Source organism: Schistocerca gregaria, chromosome 3 (assembly GCF_023897955.1).
Source record: "Schistocerca gregaria isolate iqSchGreg1 chromosome 3, iqSchGreg1.2, whole genome shotgun sequence".
Taxonomy (NCBI): Eukaryota; Metazoa; Arthropoda; class Insecta; order Orthoptera; family Acrididae; genus Schistocerca; species Schistocerca gregaria.
The window spans coordinates 226720118-226744614 of NC_064922.1; the positions used below are offsets into that span (position 1 = coordinate 226720118).

Sequence of the window (24497 nt, forward strand, 5' to 3'; positions counted from 1 at the left end):
ACAACAAGAAAAAGCAAGTCACATATCAAAAATCTGTTAGTTTTTCCCTTAATATTTAGAATTTTGGTACAAAACACGTTCAGACACTCTTGTCAAAAATTTGTCAGGTATGTGTTAATACATTAAATTTCAGGCATGCAGCTGTATGAATTTGCATGGCTGCATGCGAAAAATTTAATGGCTTATTCATTAAACCATGAAAAATGGAAAGCGCACAATTCTGTTGTTGATCACCTGTTTTCATGAAATGTTTAAATTGGCTTCTACATTTTATGAAATCGATATTTCACATCTTGGATATTCGGGAATCCAGCCGGATGTTCGCGTCGATCTCGCATGATATTTCAACAGTGTGCCTCGCTGTCTTCTTCAGGTGCTACCTGAGACTGGTCCTTGAGTCGATCGAGTCCAGTATTTATGCCTGGGAGGAGCTGGGCGTTCCCTAATCGGTCCGCGCCGAGTCGAGTGTTCCATCTGTGGTCCGCGTCCGCCAGACTCGGCTTCAACGGACCCCTCCAGTCGCGGATGTTCCGCCTGCCGTCAGCGCCCGTTTTGGCCGTCCTCAACGGTTGTGGTTGTCATTTGGGGTGTGTCAGACCCGATCTAAGATGTTGGGTACTCTATCTCATGACTGTTACTACGGTTTCCACTTCTGTTGCGTGCTGGGCGCTCCCTAATCGGTCCGCACCCGCCAGACGCGGCTACATTGTTCCTCTCTGGTCGCCGGTGTTCCCTCCGCCGTCCGCTCCTGGCCTGGCCGTCTTCTGAAGTCGAGTTCATGATCTGGGGTGTGTCAGATCTGGTCTCTAATGTCCAACACCTTGTCTCACGGCTGTTCTCTTGGTCTCCACTTATATTTCTTGCAGAATCCCGGAGTGTCCTGCGTTGAGTTTTCACAAGTTCAAGTGCTGGATTCCAGGCAGTGCTGATTTGGTATCCTGAGTCACGGTTGATTAGATTGTCTGTGACCTTAATCTCAATTGCTTCTTTAATGACACTGTCCCAAAATCTTGAGGTCTGTGTCACAATCTTGGTGTCATTGTAATCCATTGAATGACCAAGTTCCAGACAATGCTCTGCTATGGCTGATTTAGTTGCCTGCCTGAGTCTGGTATGTCTCTGGTGTTCTTTACACCTGATGTCCACAGTTCTGGTGGTCTGGCCAATGTATGACATCCCACACTGGCATGGTATATTGTAAATACCTGGCTTACGTAGCCCCAGGTCATCTTTTACATTCCCCAGCATAGCCCCAATTTTGGTGGGTGGGCAAAATATGCTCTTGATGTCATATTTCTGGAGAATCCTGCTGATCTTGGTAGAGATAGGTCCGGCATGTGGTAAGTATGCCATCTTCTTTGCCTCTGACACACCCCAAATGACAACCACAACCGTTGAGGACGGCCAAAACGGGCGCCGACGGCAGTCGGAACATCCGCGACTGGAGGGGTCCGTTGAAGCAGAGTCTGGCGGGCGCGAACCACAGATGGAACACTTGACTCGGCGCGGACCGATTAGGGAATGTCCAGCTCCTCCCAGGCATAAATACTGGACTTGATCAACTCAAGGACCAGTCTCAGTTAGCACCTGAAGAAGACAGCGAGGCACGCTGTTGAAATATCGTGCGAGAACTTCGCGAACATCCGGCTGGATTCCCGAATATCCAAGATGTCCACAGATCCCCGGGAAAGCATTAAGAATTAAATCGATATTTGTTTCTTTGTAATTTTAGAATTGTCCATAGTATATTGTGTTTTTATTTGATAAATGAACTTGTTTTTATTTCTTACTGAATTTTCATTAATCTTCTGTAAACTCAATTTAATTTTTAAATTATATGTGATGTTAATAATTGAGTGGTCCTTGTCTCCCTCTTCTGCCCAGCATTCTGATCTGTTTATGAAATCTTGATAAAGGTCACAGTGGACTCTGTCAGGACTAAAGTGATTTAAAATTTTAATGCAAACAATTTTCCAAATTGGAATGCTGTTTAACTGGTTCATAAGTATGGTGTATTGATATTCAAATAAAAAAATCTCCTTTGTATGAGAAATTGAGCTAATTGCATGTGCGCATCCATCTGTACCCATGTTAGGTATTGGTTGACCTCCATGATGACGCCAAGAAAAGGCAATGTGCAATGTGTCCATAAATTTTGAAATTTATTTCATGTGTCATTTATTAGTTTAGGATGGACGTGTCCCTATTTATAAAGTAATGTGAAAGGAAAGACTGTGATCTAAGAGCCAATGAACACTGAAGAGACAGTATGAAGCTACTTTTTATTCAGCTGAATATTAATTTCATTCTGGTATTCTTCACTAAATAACAAGATACTGCATTATGTATAAGAATGATAAATGAGATACTCAGACAATGGAAACTTTAGGTAGTAAATCAACAACATAGGAAACGATAGGTTGCTACTTGTGGTAAAGATGACATGTTAAGTTGCGGACAGGCAAAATTAAAAGACACTTACACATAAGCTTTCGGCCACAGCCTTTATCAGAAAAAGAGAAACACACACCTTTCATTCACAAAGAAAGCACATCTCATGCTCACATGACCGCCCGATTTGCAAGAGTTGGCAGTCATGTGTAAGTGTCTTTTAATTGTCCCTGTCTGCAACTTAATGTGTCATCCTTATGGTAAGTAGCAATTTTTTTCTTACATTGTTGGGTACGAAAAGGTTGAAAAATCAGCCAATGAGTCATTGAGTTGAGCCTGTAAACAAGCTTATAGGTAAGTACATTGGTTGTGCTGGCAGGTAGAACATATCTACAGAGCAAATTCTCTTCATTTTCTTACTTCTGACAATCTCTTGCACAGTTTCTCCATCACATGTAAGAAGTTAGTGTTAACAATAAAGATATTAATATTCACAATAGGAAGCACATCCCCTCTATTTGTAAGACAGATATTCCAGTTGTTATATACCTATATCAATGTCCAGTCCAGTAACGAGTACTGAATTCTGTTGGACTTCCCCCTCCCCACCACCCTCCAATTTTGGCCAGCTGTGAACTGTGTAGGACTTTAGGCTTCTTTGCCTTTGTTTTTCTTTCTTCCCAGAACCTCTTTATTCTTTTCACTCCCTTTTAGTGGTTTCACATTTGTACTAATGGCTTCGCTTTGGAATTCTTCTAATTTTGGATCATCTTTAAGTATAATACCATTTTCTTATGCATCCCTTTTGACCTCTTTTTGTGCAGTTACAGGTGCACTTTAATGATGTGATGTTACTGAAGATTTTTTAACTCGAGCAGTTTTCATCCATTCTTTCGAGGTGTCCATAAAATTTCACATCATTTTCATGATATTTTCAGTGTATTTGTAGAGCTCCTTGTTTTTCTTATTCTTCCAAGCTCCACCAGTAGTTTTCAGAGGTATGAGAATATCTTGAGAATCTTCTTCTGACTGTGCTTTTTTACTTAAAATAAGACACTCTAAAGCAGTGTCCTTATATAACTGAATTATAGTGACTGCTTTTTGTCCTTGTAGGATCCTGTTTTTTATTGTACATGTTCTGTTTCAGTTTGTAAAGCAAGATTCTTCCTTTGCCTGCTTCTTTATCCAGTCCGTTAGTTTGGATCCATTTGCCCTAAGTATTTGAAGCCCTCTGCTCGTTTGATCTGCCTATATTGAACTTCCAAATATTCCTTCCATTGTTTTCAGAATGAGATTTTCACTCTGCAGCGTAGTGTGCGCTGATATGAAACTTCCTGGCAGATTAAAACTTTGTGCCCGACCGAAACTCCAACTCGAGACCTTTGCCTTTTGCGGGCAAGTGCTCTACACAAAATTTTGATCGATACAAACTTTGCTGGATCAATACAAACTTTGCTGGACCAATACAAACTTTGTTGGACCAATACAAACTTTGTTGGAGCAATACAAACTTTGTTGGAGCAATACAAACTTTGTTGGACCAATACAAACTTTGTTGGACCAATACAAACTTTGTTGGACCAATACAAACTTTGTTGGCTCTAAATTTACACGTGATACATTGTATACCCTACTACCAACATCTATACTATTTTTATGTACATTATGGTGCAAATTTGCATTTCTTGTCACATAAACAGCCATTTTGCATAATAATGTGAGTATTCTGAATTATTATAAAAATCATTGCAATTGATCAGTAAAATTGTGAAATTTGCTAAAAAAAAAGTATGGACTTAAAATAGCATGCATTTTGTTTGATAAAGGTAACTAATGAACAGTTTGATTATAAGTTAAAACCGTTTTTTGTTTCCTCCGATTGCAGTTCTTCAAAGGCGTTGAAGAAAGAAGCTGCCGTCTTTTCATCACGTGGTGTAGAAGATGCTTACAACCAGGCAGTGTTTTCTACAGCAATGGCAATGTCTGCTGCAGGGAATACATCTCCATATCTGCAGAATGTCTCAGGGCCTAATAGTCCCTTAGTTGGACGACCTATACCTCGTCTTGGTGGTGGAATTGGAGAATCCTCATTAACACCACCTCCAAATTCAAATATGGCAGCACTTGGGTGTATGTCATCTAATCACTCGGAAGGTTCTCATACTCCTCAGGCAATTGATGACCACCCCAGTATGGAAACAATGTCCCTTCAAAAACAGCTGTCAGTGCTGTCACATGCATTGGTTAATAAACTGCCAGTACATGTTGGGCAGCTGTTGTCTCTCCATGCAGAGAAAGAGGTAAGTTCAGAGCATTTTTTATGCCAATTTTAAGTAATCTTTTACTATAAGTAATTTTCTTGACATAAGTGCAGAATGGTTTGTTACAGCCTGTTGCATCTAGCAAAATAAGGAACTGATATTTTCTGTGTTGAAACCTGCAGCCGTTTGTAGTTATTGTTTCTGGGTACTCCTATTCTTGTAAACTCACCACTCTGAAAAAAGTGCAGTTAGATGTCACTATTTTGCTGCGGACTGTGCTTCTAGTGGCACATTAAGGTACACAATATTGGCAGTAAGTTATAATGGCATGTTTGCAAGATATTAAAGTCTCCTGCGGCTAGCGAGTCCCCATATCTGTTCCCAATTGAACATGTGTGGAACCAGCTCAGACGTCAACTCCATCGCGATATCACTAAGATATCAAGCACTAGTTACCAATTATGGGCCAGCTTGACTGAGGATATGATAAATCAATTTCATGACATCCTTCCCAACCGAATTAGTACATGCACCCAGGCCAGAGGGAATGCAGCATCATACTGATGAATGGGTTCGTACTGCCAAGTTGTCAGTTTGACTTCATTTTGTAATCATTGCAATGACACCGCTCCTCCTCTCAGCTTGTGGAATCTTGTTTCATTTTCTACTCTCCTTCGGAAGCCTCACTTTTTTTGGTCAGGCAGTAGATGTCACAATAAAACACACAGTTACCTGGCTGTTTCCACAGTAACTTGGCTGTTATCACAGTAATTATCCTAAACAGTATCCAGGAAACAAACGGTTTTCTGCAAAATCTGCCACTACTTCATCAGGCTTTAGATTTTCTTTCAATACTATCAGGTATTGAGAAAGTGATATTCTGGCACAAAATGATGGCCTGGAAAATACACAATTCTTTCTGGAAATTTTTCAACAAAATCTTCACCTGACAGTTGCTGTACATTTAGTATAGCTTGATCAGTGCTTCCCTCAGGATATGCATCCCCATACACTGAAGAAACATATGTTTCTGCTTTTGCCTTTGTGTGTGTGTGTGTGTGTGTGTGTGTGTGTGTGTGTGTGTGTGTGTGTGTGTGTGGTGCAGAATGCAGTCTTTTCAGTCTACTGCAGGCTGTGCAATCCACAAACAGATTTGTGCTTTCCTTGGGCAATATTAGCAGATAGCATCAGTTTTATATTTCTGTGAGCAATGCACACACAAACTGAATGCATTCCAGCAGAACGAACAGTGAGACAACATTTTGTTTTTAAGTCACAAATAAATAAATAAGTAAATTTGATCTATGCATCAAACTTGATATGTGCAACAAACAGTTACTTTAAATTGAGCAAGAATAATCTCTTCTACTTTTTAATTCTTTTGGCATCAATTCTTAAAGGTACACAATTCTTCATGCCAGGCCAAAGTTAGTAAGAAAACTGATTGCGCTGTTTTTTATTTCCTGAGAAAAAGCACTGCCTGTCTTATCCTTTGGTATTGACTGAAACAATCTGCCCACTCACCATTGTTATCACTTGATTCATTTTACATGTTGCGTAGGTTTCTGAATCTCCTACACTCACTTTCTTAACCTTTAGTGGTGACGCCCAAAACAAGTTAAGCATTAACTTTTCTGTATCAGCATTCATTTTGACATCTTCATCTTTCTTGTCAGATGAAGATGATTGTGAAACATGTTCAGTTTTTTGTGACACAGTGTGCAAAACTTTAAGCTAAAGGCAACAGTATCGGAAAACTTATCAGCTGCAGTGGTTTTCCAGCCTCAATCCTTATTAAACACGTGTGGTAACTGTGGTCTTCAATCCGAAAACTCGATTGACTGGTTTGCCGGACTTCTCAATGCTACCCTGTTCAGTGCAGTTCTTTGAATAACTAATGCAAGTTTTGTTATGCTGAATTTGCTTCCTGTATTCATCTCTTGGTGTCCCTCTACAGTTTATAGGTTCAACACTTCGTTCCAATAATAAATTGGTGATCCCGTGCTGACTCAGAATGTATCGAATCAACTGATCCCTGCTTGTAATCAGATTTAGCCTCAAATTTCTCTCTTCCCCCCCATTCAGTTGAGAACCTCCTGGTTAGTTTTGTAATCTACCATTTAGTTGTCAGCATTCTTCTGTAGCACGACATTTCAAAAGCTTCTGTTTTCGTTTTGTATGAACTATGTATTGTCCATGTTTGTCTTTCATACATGGCTGCACTCTGCCAAATACTTTCAGAAAAGCCTTTCTAACACTTAAATCTATTATTGATGTCAACAAATTTCTTTTCTTCAGAAAAGCTTTTCTTGCCATTGCCACTCTATGCATTTTTTATCCTCTCTACTTCAGCCATTATCAGTTTTTTGCTGCCTGAATAACAAAACCCATCCACTTCTTTAAGTCTCTCATTCGCCAATCTAACTCCCTCAGCATCACCTGATTTAATTAGATTGCTTTCCAGTATTCCAGTTTTGCTTTTGCTGATATTCATCTGATGAGCTCCTCTCAGGACACCTTCCATTCCATTCAACTGATCTTCCAAGTCCCCTGCTGTCTCTGACAGAATTACATTGTCATCAGCAAATCTTAAAGTTTTTATTTCTTTTCCTTGACCTTTTAATTCCTGCTCCAAATTTTTCTATGGCTACTCAATGTACAGACTGAATAACTTTAGTGATAGGCTACAACCCTGTCTCATACCCTTCTCAAACAGTTTCACTTTCATGTCCCTTGACTGACATCTGGTTTCTCTATATACAAGTTTCAAATAGCCTTTTGTCCCCCCTCCCCCTTCCTAGGACCTACTTCCATCCAGACGCATCTGATCTAGTGCAGATTTCAGATTGAGCATGTAACATAGTGCAGACTGAAAATGGAGCAGCACAAATACTGGACCTGATCCACAAAAGGACCGTTCTCAGATAATCTGAATAAGATATTGAGTCACTCTGTTGAAATATCATGTGAGAATGAGTCCAACTGGCGGAATACTTGATTATTCAACATGTCACCTCAAGTGATGCATATCAAGAAATACATTCTGTAAATGTTGGAATCTACATACCGAATTTTGCTTGACTGCGGCCACAGATTAGTAAGGCTGGACAGACAATTCACACTTAAGTTGTCAGAATGCTAGTTTCTAGCCTATGCGATCATACTGTTTTGGTCAAGTGCTTCTGATTGAGTGGCAAAATGGCTTGTACGCCTTGAATGTGTGTAATAGGCAGGGACTGGAAAATGTGCTATCAATTTTTTGCTAAGTTCGCTTCTATTTCTGATGAAATTTGCATTTACTCTTTGTTTGTAAATGATTAGATGCACAAATTTCAAAGGTTGTCGTACTACATGATTGAAGACAAACAATGCCAGAGTTCATTGAATCTGACTTTAAAAAAAAAAATGTTGATTGGAACTTTTATACTGGAATGTTTGCTTTTGTGAATACTTTCTCCTTTTTCTTTCAAAATGGCATTTGTTTTCTTCATGTGGCTGTATTTAAGCTTAAAAAAAATGATTGTTCTATTGAAGTGCAGCAGCATTTTCCCCACCCTTCAGTGTAGAAGTAGAACCGAATGTGCGGTAACTCTTAGTCGAAAAACCTTGCAGATTTTGTTTTCAGTTGCTATAGCGCAGATTGTCAGCAATATAGGCTGTAGTGGCAGATGGCCCCAAGTGTAAACTAACTATTAATTTTGACTGCCTGAGGGGAGATGAGTGGTGTGTGGAAACAAGCCCCATTTCCCTCTTGCAGGGCAGCACCTTACATCAGAACTGATGTGTTGTCATAGGGATTGTCGATCTCTTCTGTCATCGTAAGGATCACAGTCGAAATCCATGATGGACTAGGATTAGTCGCTTCACATATTTCGAAATAAGAGAAGAAAAGAATGTGTGACAAACAACACAAAGCTATCGGGAATGGCTACTGCGCGATAGCTTGTTGAGATTAGCAGAGTATGGTTAACGACGAAGTTCAGGCCTGATCACTAGCGGTATTCGATGCAAACACAGTTCAAAACATCCTCCACCTAATTTGTCATGTTAAAACTGTCCATCTTATACCATCTTTTGAGCTTTACTTAGCAAACAAATGTGTGTATTTCTTAGTTATAAAATTATAGGTCCCATGGCTGATTAGTTGTCTCTTAAATAAATCATGCAGCCGCTCACAATTGGCGTGACGTTAGATCATTCAGCACATTGGGTTGCCTATACTACTTGTACCTGTCCACAGCCAATATGATGGGTGCCTGTGCCCCATGAGACTGCGTTGGATCTGCTTTTTATATAATGTGAAGAAGTTCAAGAAGAAATGTTAATTTAAATTCCTTAAATGAAACACACCAGTGACAGCCAGTGATTTAACCACTTTTAAAGTAAATTGTTCCCCTAAATCTCAGAATGCATTGGAGTCTTTCCATTGCCATCATCATCCTTTTCACCTTGGAGGCTATTAGTGACAATGTATATGATTGTTTGGGGTGTGAGGGTTGCAAGCTGAATACTGATGCTGTTAACTCGTAGTGTATACTTTTTGAAAGGAAAGTTAAAGCAGGGTGGAAGTCGTAGGTAGTGTGTATTTTGTGGCCCACCAAATAAAATTAAGAGTGCTCATGCACAACAGCCCTACTGTGAAGTGTCGAATGATAATGTTGATGAGATATAACATTTTAACCTATCATCCAGTGGCGGAGCAAATGGGGAAGGGGGAGGGGTTAAGGGGGTCTATCATCCCTTGGGTGTCACTTGCAGAAGGATGCCAAATGATCTCCACAAGATTTTTCAGAAAATATGTTGTTATTAGAGTAAATTCTGTATATTATATCACAGTTATGTGTTTCTGGAGAGGGCACAGTAAAGAGTGTTTACACCAGGTGCTGCGAGGGGATGGCAGTGAAGTGTTGTGCCACGGGCACCTTTTTTTTGGGGGGGGGGGGGGGGCAGTAGTTATGTTTGCTATGCCATTCGTACCAACCTTTCATGCAAATGACACTTTGCCACAGAGGTTCTGTAATTTAGTTGTTATTGATGAGACCAAGCTTCCAGACATCGTGATTGCAGTTGATAGTCTGGACTCATTAACACTTTGTGACCTTTACCTTTTGTTGTGTCCATGATGTGGAATCACTAGCATTTTCAGTCTTTCATTATCATAATTATGTTTGCAAAAATATAAACATCTTGGGGGAAAATTCTTCTTCGAAATAAAAGCAAAATCAATAATATTTGTTCTAAGTACTGCGTACAGACTTCATTTAAATTTGGCTAAAAATTTCAAATTTAGAAAGCCTATGCAAGAACTTAATTGCTTCATTGTCAGGTAAAAGTATAACTTCCAAGAGAATAATCTACATCTACATTTATACTTCGCAAGCCACCCAACGTTGTGTGGCGTAGGGCACTTTATGTGCCACTGTCGTTACCTCCCTTTTCTGTTCCAGTCGCGTATGGTTCGCAGGAAGAACGACTGTCTGAAAGCCTCCATGCTTGCTCGAATCTCTCTAATTTTACATTCGTGGTCTCCTCGGGAGGTATAAGTAGGGGGAAGCAATGTATTCGATACCTCATCCAGAAACGCATCCTCTCGAAACCTGGCGAGCAAGCTACACCGCAATGCAGAGCGCCTCTCTTGCAGAGTCTGACACTTGAGTTTGCTAAACATCTCCATAACGCTATCACACTTACCAAATAATCCTGTGACGAAATGCACCGCTCTTCTTTGGATCTTCTCTATCTCCATCAATCCGATCTGGTACGGATCCCACACTGATGAGCAATACTCAAGTATAGGTCGAACGAGTGTTTTGTAAGCCACCTCCTTTGTTAATGGACTACATTTTCTAAGGACTCTCCCAATGAATCTCAACCTGGTACCCGCCTTACCAACAATTAATTTTATATGATCATTCCACTTCAAATCGTTCCGCACGCATACTCCCAGATATTTTACAGAAGTAACTGCTACCAGTGTTTGTTCCGCTATCATATAATCATACAATAAAGGATCCTTCTTTCTATGTATTCGCAATACATTACATTTGTCTATGTTTGTTCATTTTTCAGCTTTTTAATGCTAACTACATATAATGAAAGGTATTTTAACCTCTGCTGAGAGGCTGAGGCTACTGGAAAGACGCAAGAAAGATCCATATATGCTATGTTTTCGAAAATAATTGTCTGTATAAATATTAAAAACTATTAATTCGGTATGAGAGGGCAGTAAAAGACCGACAAATGTGATGTATACCAAATACAAGTAGAATCTAAAACTTTGAAGAAGAAAAAAAAAGAAAGGAAAAGAAAAGAAAAGCCTGGCAATGGGAATGATCAGAGTGTAGGATAGTTGTTATATTGTTTGGGTCCTAAGTTTGTAGAGTCACTCTGCCAATAGAGGAAGAATAGCAATTTCTGCTCAACACATCTCAGAAATTGAATGGGAATTGAAGCAATGATCCAGCTACCAATACTTTTCAAGGGTAGTCATTGAACAAAATACCCTAATTTTGTTTTCAGAAGGGAAATCTGGTGTTGCAAGACAGTGAAGTTTGTAAGAGTGATTTCTAATGGACCGCTTCTTAAAGAAACCACACGAGTGAACACCAGTGGGCTTCAGTATATATATATAAAGGATATTGCTGGCATGAGCTGATCCCTTACTTGCCCAATATGATAGAAAGCTAATGGTACGAAGATACAGGAATTTGTACAAAAGTTGGTTGGTAATATTTCATACGTGGAAATTATTCTTGAGAAATATGTTGGAAGGAGTGAGATTTATTGTGAAATATTTTCTGCTTTTAGCTTTCACTTCATTGTACAGGGTGCGGTAAATAAAAGTGGCCTGGAGAACAGTTGCAGGGTACAAGGAAACATAGCAGAGGGAAGGAAAAACAGCACTAACCTGACTATAGCAGATTTTGAAACAGGCCACCGTTCATCTCTTGGCACTTTTGTGCCCTCGTCAGCAGGCGGATTCAAGCTGGAGTGTTGCAACTGCTGCAGTCTCATCTGAAATGTTCTGGTGTAGCTCTTGAAGACAATGGGGATTTTTGAGATATACCTTAGATGTGCGGGCTCCCCACATACACTATTCAACACTTGTCAGGTGACCTGAGTGGTCAGCTAGAGCTGCAACGAGACTGACCTCTGTTAACAAATCTCTTGAGCACGAAGATTGTGTTAATGTTCTCCAGGGTTCATCTAGTTATACGGGCAGTTGCCCCATCCTCTTGGAAATAACAGGGTGTGGTTATACGTATACATTCACACACAATCATATCCATTCATCTGGACCACTTTTATTTGCCCTATCCTGGATATACAGGGACAAGTTCGTGACAAAATTTTATAGAAATTTAGAGAACATCATGTCACATAAGGTACACAAATAGAAATTCAAGGATATTAACAACAAATAAAATAGCAGGCAGTTGATCACTGGCAGGTTGTGTGTGCGTGTTAGTGGGGGGGGGGGGGGGGGGGGGGTGATATTTAAAATGATTTTGGGCAACCACTGGAAATTTGAAGGTGAAGCGAGTACGTGCATCATTATCAGGAAGCAAGGCAAAACAGTACAGACCCTACTTCTCTGTTACGTCAGTGTCAAGATAATATGTGTAAAAAGGAGGCATATCTAAACTGATTGTCAGTGGAAGCAATGAGTAACACCAGCAGTTTTATGTGCCCAAATTGTTGCCTTTCTGTTAGCGAGTTATTTAAGTTCCATCGCATATTCTTCAAGACACACATAATTGCATTATAATTTGTACTTTTGATTCGTAGAAATGTAGCAGTTGTTTTAGAAAGAAAAATTTGTAACCGTTTGACTGAGAATATGTACTTTGCAGTCTGATCCACAGTCACAACAGCTGATCCAGAAACTTCACATGGAACTGAGGGGAGCTGTTGGTGGTAAATACAATAGTCAAGCGTTCCAGATCAGTTCTATGAGGCTGGATCCAAAACAGCTAATATTTAATCCACCAGGTAAGTGCATATATTCTGCTGGTGTAAGCATTCATAAAACTGATCAAATATAGCATCACAAAAGGTGATATAAACGTACTTTGGATTTACTCTGAAGAGCCAGAACATTATGGCCGCTGAGCAACTATCGATTTAAACACGTCCAGGTAATAGCAGCATCACCTGGTGTGGAATGACTGTTAGTCAGACACACACGTAATGCATGTAATATCTGTGAGCATGCTGTCTACGTGTAGAATGGAGGTGGCACACAATCGATCTGTTTGACTGAGGGCAGATTGCGATGGCCCAGTCGCACGAATGTCGGCTGTTCTAGGAGTGCTGCAGTGAATGTCTTCAAAACATGGAAAAACCAAGGTGAAACCATGTTCGGACATTGTGGGGTTGCGTGGCCAACTTTTCTTTACAGACGTCTGACATCATAGGCAAGGCAGACTGGTAGAACAGGACACATGGTGAACTGTGGTGGAAGTAACATCAGACTTTAATGCTGGGCAGAATACAAGTGTGTCAGGACACACAGTGTACCGAACACTCCTAACAATGGGCCTCCACACCTGACAAGTCTTTCATGTTCCAATGTTAATACCACGACTTCGCCAACTAGGATTGAAATGGACACGTGACCGTCAGCACTGGATGTTGGCACAGTGGCAGTGTGTTGCATGGTCTTATGAATCCTGATACCTTCTTCAATCCACCGATGGGAGGGCGCGAATCCGTATTGTTCCAGGGGAACAGCTCCTTGACATGTGTACTGCGGGACAGGCACTAGCTGTGGTGGCTCCTTTATGCTTTGGGACAATTCACGTGGGCATCCATGGGTCCAGTAGAGCTCGCACAAGGCATAATGAAGGCCAAGGAGTTATGTTCACTCGTTGGAGACTACGTACACCGCTTCATGACGATCATGTTTCCTGATGGCAGTGGCATTTTTCAGCTAGATATGCACCCTGTTACAAGGCCAGAAGTGTGATGGAGTGGTTCGAGGAACACAATGTTGAGTTCCAATTGTTTTGCTGGTCCCCCAACTTGCCAGATCTGAATCCGAACGAACACATCTGGTATATCATTGCACATGGCATCAGAGCTCGTCTCCCCCTCCCCCTTTTCCCTAAAATTTACGGGAATTAGGTGGCTTGCGTGTGCAGATGTGGTGCCAACTCCCTCCAGTGACCTACTAAGGCCTCATTGCTTCCATGCCACAACACGTTGCTGCTGTTATCTGTGCCGAAGGTGGACATACCGGCTATTAGGTAAGTGGTTATAATGTTCTGGCTGACAAGTGTAGATTTCATTTTGTGGTATACATTCAGAGTTAGTTCTGTAGTATGCTTTATTAGGTGAGATGTTAGGAAAGTTAAAAGATATATTAGAAGTACACTTCAGTGTAAAGTATTTTAATTGAGACAAATATTTTTGTTCCATACAAATTACTTATTGAAATTTTTTACTTAGTTAAACTTTCTATTTCGCATGCAGTTACTGCTGCAAAATTGTTTTGGTCGTAATAGTTAAAGATCTATGACACACACAAATTTGACTGTTCTCTAACAGTTTGTGACTTGTCAGATAAACAATGTTACATCCACAACATCTTTCTTTATATATGGAAACTACTTTCTTCGTTGTTCTTGTTTGCACATTCAGTATCTTATTTGATCTGGATTTTTTCCCTCTGCATACAACTTTCAGAAGAATGATATCATTGTAGATTAAGCCTACCATGACTGAGAATATTAATTGACACATACAAATAATATTAACCAGTCACTGTTCATATTTTTCGTGTGTACGTAACTTAGTGTTAATTTGTAATGGTTCTGCAGCAACCCACAAAGCCACAAAGCTTGTTTTGTAGAAAATTGATCATTTTCAGTAAAATCGTCTGGCTGCAAATTGAAGAAAATATGAACCTACTGAATTATTTATTTATTGGAAGAGTGCCATTCGATATATAACAGGAAGATAAAATTTTGGGTTTAGCAAATCCAATTTTCTTTTTTTAAGCTGTTCTTAAGAAATTTGTTAGCCCATTGTAAGAAATACGTTGTAATCGGAAGGGGAGGGGGGAAGAGTTTACTTTCAACTGTAGTTTCACTTTTGCCAGCATGTAATTCTGATTCAAAATGTCTGCTATGCACAAGAAAGGAAACAGTCACATTTTTGTGTTCCAAGATTTTTTCTTCTCTTCCAGGTGGAAACTTATGGTCAGTGGGTGGAAAGGCAGATGGCAGTTTCGATGCACATGCTGTTTATGCTGGTGATAACGCTGTTAGTAGTGGCAGTCGGAATTGGGGTGGTGTGACACCCCTTGCTACTGAAGGTGTCCGCACTGCATTAGCAACTTTGTTTAGTCGTCATGGGTTGTCAGGTGCTGCTGGAATACTCATGAAATCTATGGCCAAGGACTCAGGTACAGTACCCCCTCAGTCTCGAACATTTCATCCAGGTTTTAGTGAGTCAGAACAGGGTCATCCCATCGCTACAACGTACAGTGCAGATATAAGTGGCGATACAGGAAACCTTCATACAGACAGTTTGCGAAATGTGGGGTCAAATGTTCCTGGGAGAGGTAGAAGTCGTGGAGGTAGGGGTATGTATCGTGGTGGGCCCAGAGGGTCAGTAATTCGTAGCCCTCAAGACTCCCACACTCCTGTATTCACAACGCCGCCGCCACCTTTACACAGGCCTCCTCTGCCGTGGGGTACAGGTCGAGGAGCACCTTTCCCTTGGAGAGGACCACATCCAGGAAGATAGTATCGGAGAAATTCCCGAGTGGTTCTTGGGGTAAAAGCTCGGACATATCAGGTTTTCTGTACTTGAAATGTGTGGAATTCACTGACATAGAAGATATTACATAGCTATTTTTATCAGATGGTGATGCTAATGCTCATTTTTCATTAATTCCTTGGTGCTATCAGTATTTTATGTGGAGTCTCTGACTTCCCTTTTGTATTGCAGGAATGTGTGGTATGTAGCACATTGTCTGGTTAAGATTTGCCATAATTCAGTTTCATTAATATTATTCTTACCCATCACAGGAACGTAGAATGGTAATCATACCCTGGAAACAAAGGCTGTGTTTGTTAGTGTACTAGTACAAATATGATTTGTAGTTTTCATCAGATGTGTAATGTCTCATCTTCCATTCACCATTCACAACACTGAAGGTGTGGCTTCATAGAATACATTGGAAAGCTTATTAAAACCCAGAACTTACATTGTGATAAACAGTGTCACATCATTGAAATGTATATTTTGTGATTATTGTTCAAATATAATGAATCGATTCGTAGAGCAGTTGGCATTGCTAATATTTTTGTTCCATTTTGATCATCACTTGTGTCGCCGTGCCTTACTTTTCCTTATGATTTTAAATCATGAAAGTGACATGTTATCACACTTGCCCTTCAGTTGCTCGAAGGCTAGCATTACTCCTGAATATGATAAGTGTACTTAGTTTCTGCTATATAACATGCATCTTTATTTATGGCCGATGTTTGATCTTTTATTATAATTTCTTGTTTACATTGAATTGTCTCAGCTTTTCTTGGGTACAGGAAGTAGCAGTGAGTACTTCTTCCTCTGTCATATTTTTTAGTAGTCTGTTCAAAAAAACAGAGGGAGAGCTATGCTGCAATACACTTTCTATGTTAGCTGGAAAGTTCATATTTGTTTTATTGTTATTTTCATAATGGTAATGGAGTTTGTGCTAAGCATTCTCTGTAGCGAACTGAATGTTTTATATGGTTGTGGCCACATACAATAGTCCAGTCCCTGCCTTTGGTGGTCTACAAATGACGATTGATGTAGTTGAGGTTCATGATACTGAATCATGTAAGCTAAAAATATTGCTCTTTCAGATATGTCAAACAGTCTTTGGATACATATTGTTTGGCAACAAGAGCATTATTCTTATTTGTCTACCAAAGATGAACTGTTGTGTTGATTCACTATATAGTGTGTATACAAGATGCTGATGTGTAAATATATTGTCAGGTGATTATACATCTGATATTTGTCAGCAGATTGTGGACTTAATCTGGTACCAACAGATTTGTACAGTGTACACATTAAGAAAGTTGTTTAATATTATATGTTATATGTTTCTCTTCCTTTTATACCTTTTTTAATGATATGCTTAATTTTTTAAGCAAATCATAGATGTAAAGTGTATATATCATATTGAATGTGACAGTAAGTCATAAATGCATTCCAGTTAAAATTTTGAGAAATGCTGTTTGTGCCTTGTGCAACATTTTTGAGAAATATTCGAATACTGGATATAAGTGAGCGATAAAAATAAACTATTATTTATTTCATCAAGGCTCAGTAAATGTTGCCTTGTTGCTTTGTAATATAAAATTTAATAAATAAATACAATTTAATGTTCTGTATAGTACAAATCCAATGTTGTTATTTGTATAGTAGGCATAGCAGTGTTTTTGTTGAATTTACTGCATGTTTGTGTTGCCCTGTAAACCCTGTTCCTTGTTAATAAAGGTTTCATTTCCATTTTTAAACATGTTTTGTCAGTGCGTATGCTTGATTAGTTTTTTAGAGAAGAAAAGAGATTCTGACTAATGTGCCCATTTTGATATTTGCCAAAAATGGAAAGGAAATCTAATTATCATTGTTAGGCTACTGTGTTTTGATCTTCCACTTGAGTGGTGGTGATGTAAGAGGTCAATGGTGTCATTGATGTGTTTCGCGTAAGTACTGAAGAATCAGTAGTTATTGACTACCACTGGCAAACAGCATTGCTTGTGCTCCCCCCTCCTCCTTGCAAAAAAATTGTCTTAAGTTTTGAAACTCCCCCCCCCCCCCTCCCACCCGCCCCGCCCAAAAAATAAATAAATCAATAAATTGAGTGAATATCCATAATGTGTGCTGCAGAATTCCTGCTTTTTCATAAAAAGCTATATTATATTTCAGATTTCTTCAACAGTAGGGATGACATTTGATTGTATAATATGCAGGTGTGAGCTTGGGAATGTAGTGTGTATCTCAGTTACATAAATGATAATGTAATATATTAAACAAGTAACACAGTTCTTTACATTGTGTATGAAATGAATAGGATTCTATTTTATCCACAGGAAAATAATTTGATTGGTCAGTTGTTGACAAACTATCAAATCTCAACAGTGATTTTATAATATATATATGGTACTGTATTTATTTTTTTTTTAAATGTGGAGAAAAAATATTTGTTTGTTTTTTAACAAACAACTTTCCCATCAAACCATTTATATTTCGCGTATAGTTAGTAATTCTTTCTCTGTCAGCAGTACTTGTGCTATTCATCTTCTGTCACTGACATTTCATCCTAAAACTAGGAGAAAGAATTATGCACCTGTGGAATAAAATTAAACCATGAAAGGAAGGTTTGTAATTCGCGTAATGTTTCACTTAAACAATCAGAACTCTTATTACCAACAGGAACATAATGTTTGAATAACTTAGCTCATAACTGTGTTGGTACCATATACAATCCAAGCATAGTGCAAAATTTTCACTAGCAGTGCTAGCCATGGTGCAATTGGATGCCTTTCTTGCGCACTTTTCTTCAAATGTAGGTAGTTTTTCGTATATTGTGATGATGCAGTAATTTTTTCAAAAATCATTGCCATTTGCATTTTTTTAAATTGTTGGTGCATTTCTGCTTTTGTAGTTGTGTTCAGAAGATGGTTGGAGGGCCTCACCGTGCAAAAAGTTTTGTTTAAACCACTTCAGTTTTATCAGTAATGGGGGAAACGGCTTGAGTGGGGATGAGTGTGTCCGTTTTACACAGAGCAGGTCTTATTTCAATATATGGATGGCCATGAAGACTCATCATTTTTATTCAAGTGATGAGTACACATCGAGAATTATGAAAGGCAACTTCTTGGTGGATTGGTATTTTGTAGACATGAATTACATCCCATTTATTGACAAATTTATGCCAGTAATTCACACACAATAATTTTTGTGTGTCCCAATGTTTAATGTCAAAAATGATGTGGGCATTTTTCAGTGAATTACTTGCAGCGTTAGCGATTTCAAAATATGACAGTGGAACTGATCACATTTTGTTACTTGCTTTGAGTTAGTGTGTAGATTTCAAGTACACTGCTGACTAGAAAAAAGGCTGTATCCAGAGAACTTGGTCAGTTGTCAATGTACGCATTATTGGGAGATATGTACACGATTTAGATTACAATCCTTTGCGACAGGTAGAATGGCCACCAGAGTGCATTACTGTTGTTACCAGGTGTGTTAGGATACATAAGGGGAGTGAACATCGATAGATACTGAGTGCTGCTGTGAATGATACGAATATGTCATGTACTCATTGGAGACCTTCATTGAGGACGAGTGTGTCAATTTTACAGAGAGCAGTTCTTTCTTCAAAATATTGGTTGGCCATGATGGCTCATCCTTTTTATTAAAGTGAAAACTGAGCCGAGTTGGAAAGGTGTCTCATCATAGGTATCTGTTTGGCCAGCTGATTGAAATGTGCAATATCCAGATTTATGAAGCATTCTGAAGTGACAGTGACCCAATGTAGGACTGCGTGGGAACGTTGTAACACTCATACTGCTTGTCGACCACGTCTAACCACCACAAGTTAGGTTTGCTATATTTTGCATCTAGCCCATCGTAACTTGTACACCTAAGTGCGTGTCATCTGAGAACTAATAATGGTCTCCCTACAACATTCTGTGTTGTCCCACATCATTGGTTGGAGACTAGCAGCAGCCGAGCTAGTGAATTCCATCCATGTATAGGCTGCCGTTAACATCACAATAGAAACAACAGCATTTGGAATGGTACCAGAACTGGAAAGCATGAACTGCTTATGGATGGCATAGCATTGTGTTCAGTGAAGAATCATGTTTCTGTACTACCCCAGATGTCCATTATTGACAAGTACAGTGATGATGTGGGGAGAAGTCCCATTTTTCCAATGTCTCGGAGAGGCACACTAGTGTTACTCCTGGCATCATGGTGTGGGGAGCCGTTGGGTACAACTTGGTCAAGGCCGGTAGGACAGCACAGTAGCTTATCACAGACATTATGCATCCTGATGGATTACCTGTCATGTGACAGCGTTGTAGTGTCGTTTTTCAACAGGGCGATGCTCATCCACATGTTGCACCTGTGTCTATGAATTTTCTGCATGATGTTGATTTACTCTTGTGGTCATCAGATCCCTAGATGTGTTCCAGAAAGAACATGTGTGGAACCAGATCAGACACCAACTCTATCCCAGTATCAATACATGATTCAGGATATCAAGAGTCAGTTATAACAGTTGTAGTCCAGCTTTCCTCAGGAGAATATACAATGGTTTATGACACACTTCCTGCATTTGGGCCAGAGGGGGTGGAGCCAGTTCTTTGTAAATTTGGCTCAATGTTGTGATAATGAAGTGTCATTTGGTTTCCTCCTCTCCTTCTGGATACTTTCTGACCCCTCCCCCCCCTTCCGGTACACTCCCTCCCCCGTTTCCTCCCAAGGCAGTGTATGATGATGACTTCTAAGTACATGTACACTAAATATTTTTCAATATAAATGAAACTGCATTTTTTCGATTCATTTCACTCTGTTTGCTCTTTGAAATTATGTTTCTAATTATATGCACTTTAGAAGTTGCTGAGGCATAATATGTTAGCAGCAGGTTGTAACATAATGAAGTTCTTACGAAAAAATAATTTATGCTGTGTAAAGATTGTAGATCTGATGTCTTCACAGCCAAGGTAATGCTAAAGTAATTTTGAATTGGAAACATTGTCAAGGCATAATAAGAAAGAAATCTATACAGCAATAATTGGGTGCCTTTTAAAGCTGCCATTACCATATTGCCAAAGGCTATATGCAATAGCAAGTCAGCATTTGCATCCAAAGGGTGTTGACTAATTTTCAGATCTTGAAGAGTTTTACAAACAAGATTATAAAAATGAAGATTGGTAGAATTTGCCAGGTTAGCAACAGAGATGTAAGAAACTGAGAATGAAGTAAACGTGACAGAAAGATGACGACAAGGATCTACCCCCCCCCCCCCCTCTCTCTCTCTCTCGCTCTCTCTCTCTCTCTCTCTCTCTCTCTCTCTCTCTCTCTCTCTCTCTCTCTCTCTCTCTCTCTCTCTCACACACACACACACACACACACACACACACACACACACTCACACTCACACTCACACTCTTTCTTGGATTACTCTGTGTCAGATGTCGCAGCCCAGCAAGAAAAGTGATGCAGGTTGAAAAACGGCATATTTAGTTTATGTCACTGAAAAATGTGTGTTTAAGTCTCACAGTGTGCACAAAAAATGTGATAGAATTTACTTCCAACAATACTTATCTGAAATTCAAAGGGAGCTTGCAATGTTTCAGTAAAAGTTTCATAGAATTAATTCTTTAAATCGAGTTTTCTCTGTACTGAAATTACGAATTTTGTCACTGTTTTTGTTGGGCTATGATATAATGTTTTATTATTTTGGGTCTCATGTTTCGTGGTTTTTATTTAGTAACTTCTGGACTTGATATTTCGTCTCTGACTCTGCATACTGGACAGTTGTGACTGAATATTGTGAAGTTTCCTTTCCTCCATCTCCTAATCCTTAAACCTGTTGATTTATATTCCTTGTGTATGACAGTGATGTTCTTCATGTTAGTAAATTATGTGTGTAAGAGTTTGATGTAAAAGTTCAACTGACATGCTCACCAAACCAGTAAAGCAGTGGCTTAGCTTTTCTACGATATCTTTGTGTAAAAGTTCAGCTGACCTATCATGAATTTTAATGCTTTATAATACTCAAAGTGGAGGCTAAAACAAGATGTGAGAAGTGCAACACAGGTGAATGAGACATGTGAAGGGTATCATGAATTTTATCACTTTACAACACTCAAGATGGGAGATAAAACAAGATGTGAGAAATGCAGTACGGGTAAATGAGACATGAGAAGGGTAGCTAAAACAGAAAATATCAAAAGTCTCAGCTAAGCCTTTATGATTCTCCATATTTCCATCTCCTCACAGATGTTGTGGTTGTCCTCATGTCATTTATAGTACTGTCATAGCACTCTTGAGGTACGGGCACTAACTGAATTCTAGTGGATTCTTTCACTTATCTCAAAATGAAAAATCACAAACCATAAACCTGGAAGAGTAAGAGGGCCAAGTCAATGACACAGAAATGTCATTTCTGCTGTTGTATGGTTGTGCAACGAGTAAGATCGATTGTATGAATATTTAGATTTAACACATTGATGTGATAATGAAAAATGTGGGGTGTAATACAAACATTAGTTTGAGAAAAGACACCTACTCTATATGGGCATTCCAATGTGAGCTTCCAGAGATGATGGTGTGTGTGATGTCTCCTTGCTTGTGTGAATTAATGTGTGAATGTTTTCTTTTCTGAATAAGGCTTTGGCTGAAAACTAAATTTTAACAGTCTGTTTGTTATATCTGCCTGTAACTCAAAGTATCATCTTTACAGTGAGTAGCAACCTATCCTTTTCCTTATACTGTTGATATTCCAACCTGGAGTTCCCATTATTCAACTGTTCGACTACTGTATAGTAGATCTACTGATGGGGCTGTAATGTTTGCCTCCTTGTTTATGTGCCTATGTACTATTCTATGCTTCTTCTATATTGAATACGTCTGTGATGAGCACGATCAAATTCGATCCATAGCTTTTAAGCCTTAGTTTAAAACTTTGGACCCTTTGTGATGGTTTTTTTCTATAATATCTTTTGTAAGTATTATTTGATAATTCTGCTTGGTTTGCTTCTTGATTAATTCTGTGAAGAACTAAAAAGTGATTCCCATTTTAGTGATTTTACTGTATCTCATATTTTTAATTGTTACTACAAAATGCTGGAATGTGTTTGCCGTTTCTCCTACTGGGATAAATAGTCTTTCATCTCAGTTTATTTCTTCACTACAGTCATCCTTGTCTAATGAGCGACAGTGTAGTATGTTTTACATGTGCACATCTCTTTGACTTTCCTCCCTTTCCCTCAGTTGTTTATGTAGAGAGTGAAACAGCTTAATAAGAAATTTCCAGAAATAAAGTTAATGTAATGTATTGTAAAAGATAAAGTAATGAGTCTTTGTGTTCACTGTATTTCCTCCTTCTTAGTTTGTTATGCTCTGAAAGGTAAAATGAGTTGTTGGGTTCACTGTACCTCCTTCACCATTTGTACATCTACAAGAAAAGTGCTTATTGTTAAGTTTTCAGTTGGAGAACTATGTCAAGCAGCTGTTCATATTGCTTCTCCCAAAAGTGTTTAAAACGCTATAAATATGGATCAGGTGAACAATAATGCCCATTAGTCAACATGTCTTATTTTGCAAGGAAAGACCTTAAGGGTTCTACATGGAGATGCTAATTACTGAAGTCACTAGACTATTACAAACTAGTAACAGTTCACGATTATGCTAAATCTGTAAAATCATTGAGTTTGTCTGTTTGTCATTGGACACACTAATCTGCAGAACTACTAGATGAGTTTGCGTGAGGTTTTTGCAGGTAACCTGAGCATAGTTTGAAGCACTGGATAGGCTTTACTTCACCAAAAGTTGATCATTTAAGAAAGAAAAGATAAAATGATTTAAAGTTTTAGTAAAACTTCCTTGTCTGTCAGTCTGTCTGTCTGAACATGCTAATCTCCAAAACGACTTGAGACGGGTTTTTTACGGGGTATTCACTGGCAATTTCAGTGTAGCTAGGGGCACCGTATAGGCTATATTTCGTCAAAATCAGATCACGGGTAAAAAGGTATTCATACATATTATAAAAATGTATTTATATATATTCCACATCTCCTCCAAAACCATTGGTACCAGTTTGTCAAAACCTTGGTACGTGCATAACTTATTGTCTGTAAAGAATTGCTATTAATTGGGTGGGGTATGTGAATAAGAAGTGTAGCCCATGACACATGAATATCCAGATTTTGTTCATCCAGTGTTTGAGAATGAGAGCACTTAGTGACTTTCAACAAATTTTATACATAATTTCAAACCTTTAAAAACTTTTTCTCACTTATCCCCCCCTCCCCTTCCTGCCCCTCCCCTCCCCACCCCGCCCCTCCCCTCCCCACCCCGCCCCTCCCCTCCCCGCCCCTCCCCTCCTCTCTCCTTCCCACCCTCCCCTCCCCTTCCCTTCTCCCCATCCCCTCCCCTTCCCTTCTCCCCCTCCCCTCCTCTCTCCTTCCCACCCCTCCCCTTCCTTTCCCTTCTTTTCCCACGCAATGATGAAAGGGAAAAAGTTTATCACTTATCTGAATTGTCGCTGTTCATTTTCACATCTGGCAGGGTGTTTTTGTTGCTGCAATGTATTACTTCTTTGCTACTAACTATATTTGCAACACATTTTGTACACAATGTTCAAGTACAATTATGGTTTGGTGAATCTGGTAAATTTCCATGACAGGATGGAATATTTTTGTTGTGGATTCAAGGTTGATAATGTTAATTATTCCAAGGATCGTATAAAGAATTTCGGTAATTTAAAGCATACAGTTCATTGTTAAGATTAGTCTGAATTGGTAAGTGTGTTGACTGCAATTGCAAATGGAGAACACTGAATTTAGTGCTGTTATTAAACATTTCCATATGAAAAATTGGGACCACACTGACCAAAATAGAATTGGATGAAGTTCAAATGGAAAGTGCACCGTCATTGAAGACCATTTGCTTTTGGATTAATGAATATAAACATGGACGGACAACCGTGAGAGACGAAGCACCCTCTGATCGTCAAATTGAGGTCACCACAAAGGAAACCATTGACAAAATCCATTGTATGATAATGAAAGGCCACAAATAAAAATTCGTGAGATTACTGGGACT

At 39.1% G+C, this 24497-nt stretch overlaps 1 protein-coding gene across 13 annotated transcripts in view; it reads left to right on the top strand.

Annotated features, from left to right (window-relative positions):
- Positions 1–24497, top strand: part of LOC126354837 (cyclin-dependent kinase 12) — a 165016-nt gene that overhangs the window by 48413 nt on the left and 92106 nt on the right. For 9 of the 13 annotated variants that reach the window (XM_050004803.1, XM_050004806.1, XM_050004809.1 and 6 more), the window contains 3 exons: positions 4277–4691; positions 12506–12644; positions 14842–15060. In XM_050004803.1, the coding sequence (XP_049860760.1) occupies positions 4277–4691; positions 12506–12644; positions 14842–15060 (773 nt within the window). Of the gene's footprint in view, positions 1–4276; positions 4692–12505; positions 12645–14841; positions 17171–24497 lie in introns of those variants that run through there. The other 4 variants (XM_050004799.1, XM_050004802.1, XM_050004800.1 and 1 more) reach the window with 1 other exon arrangement.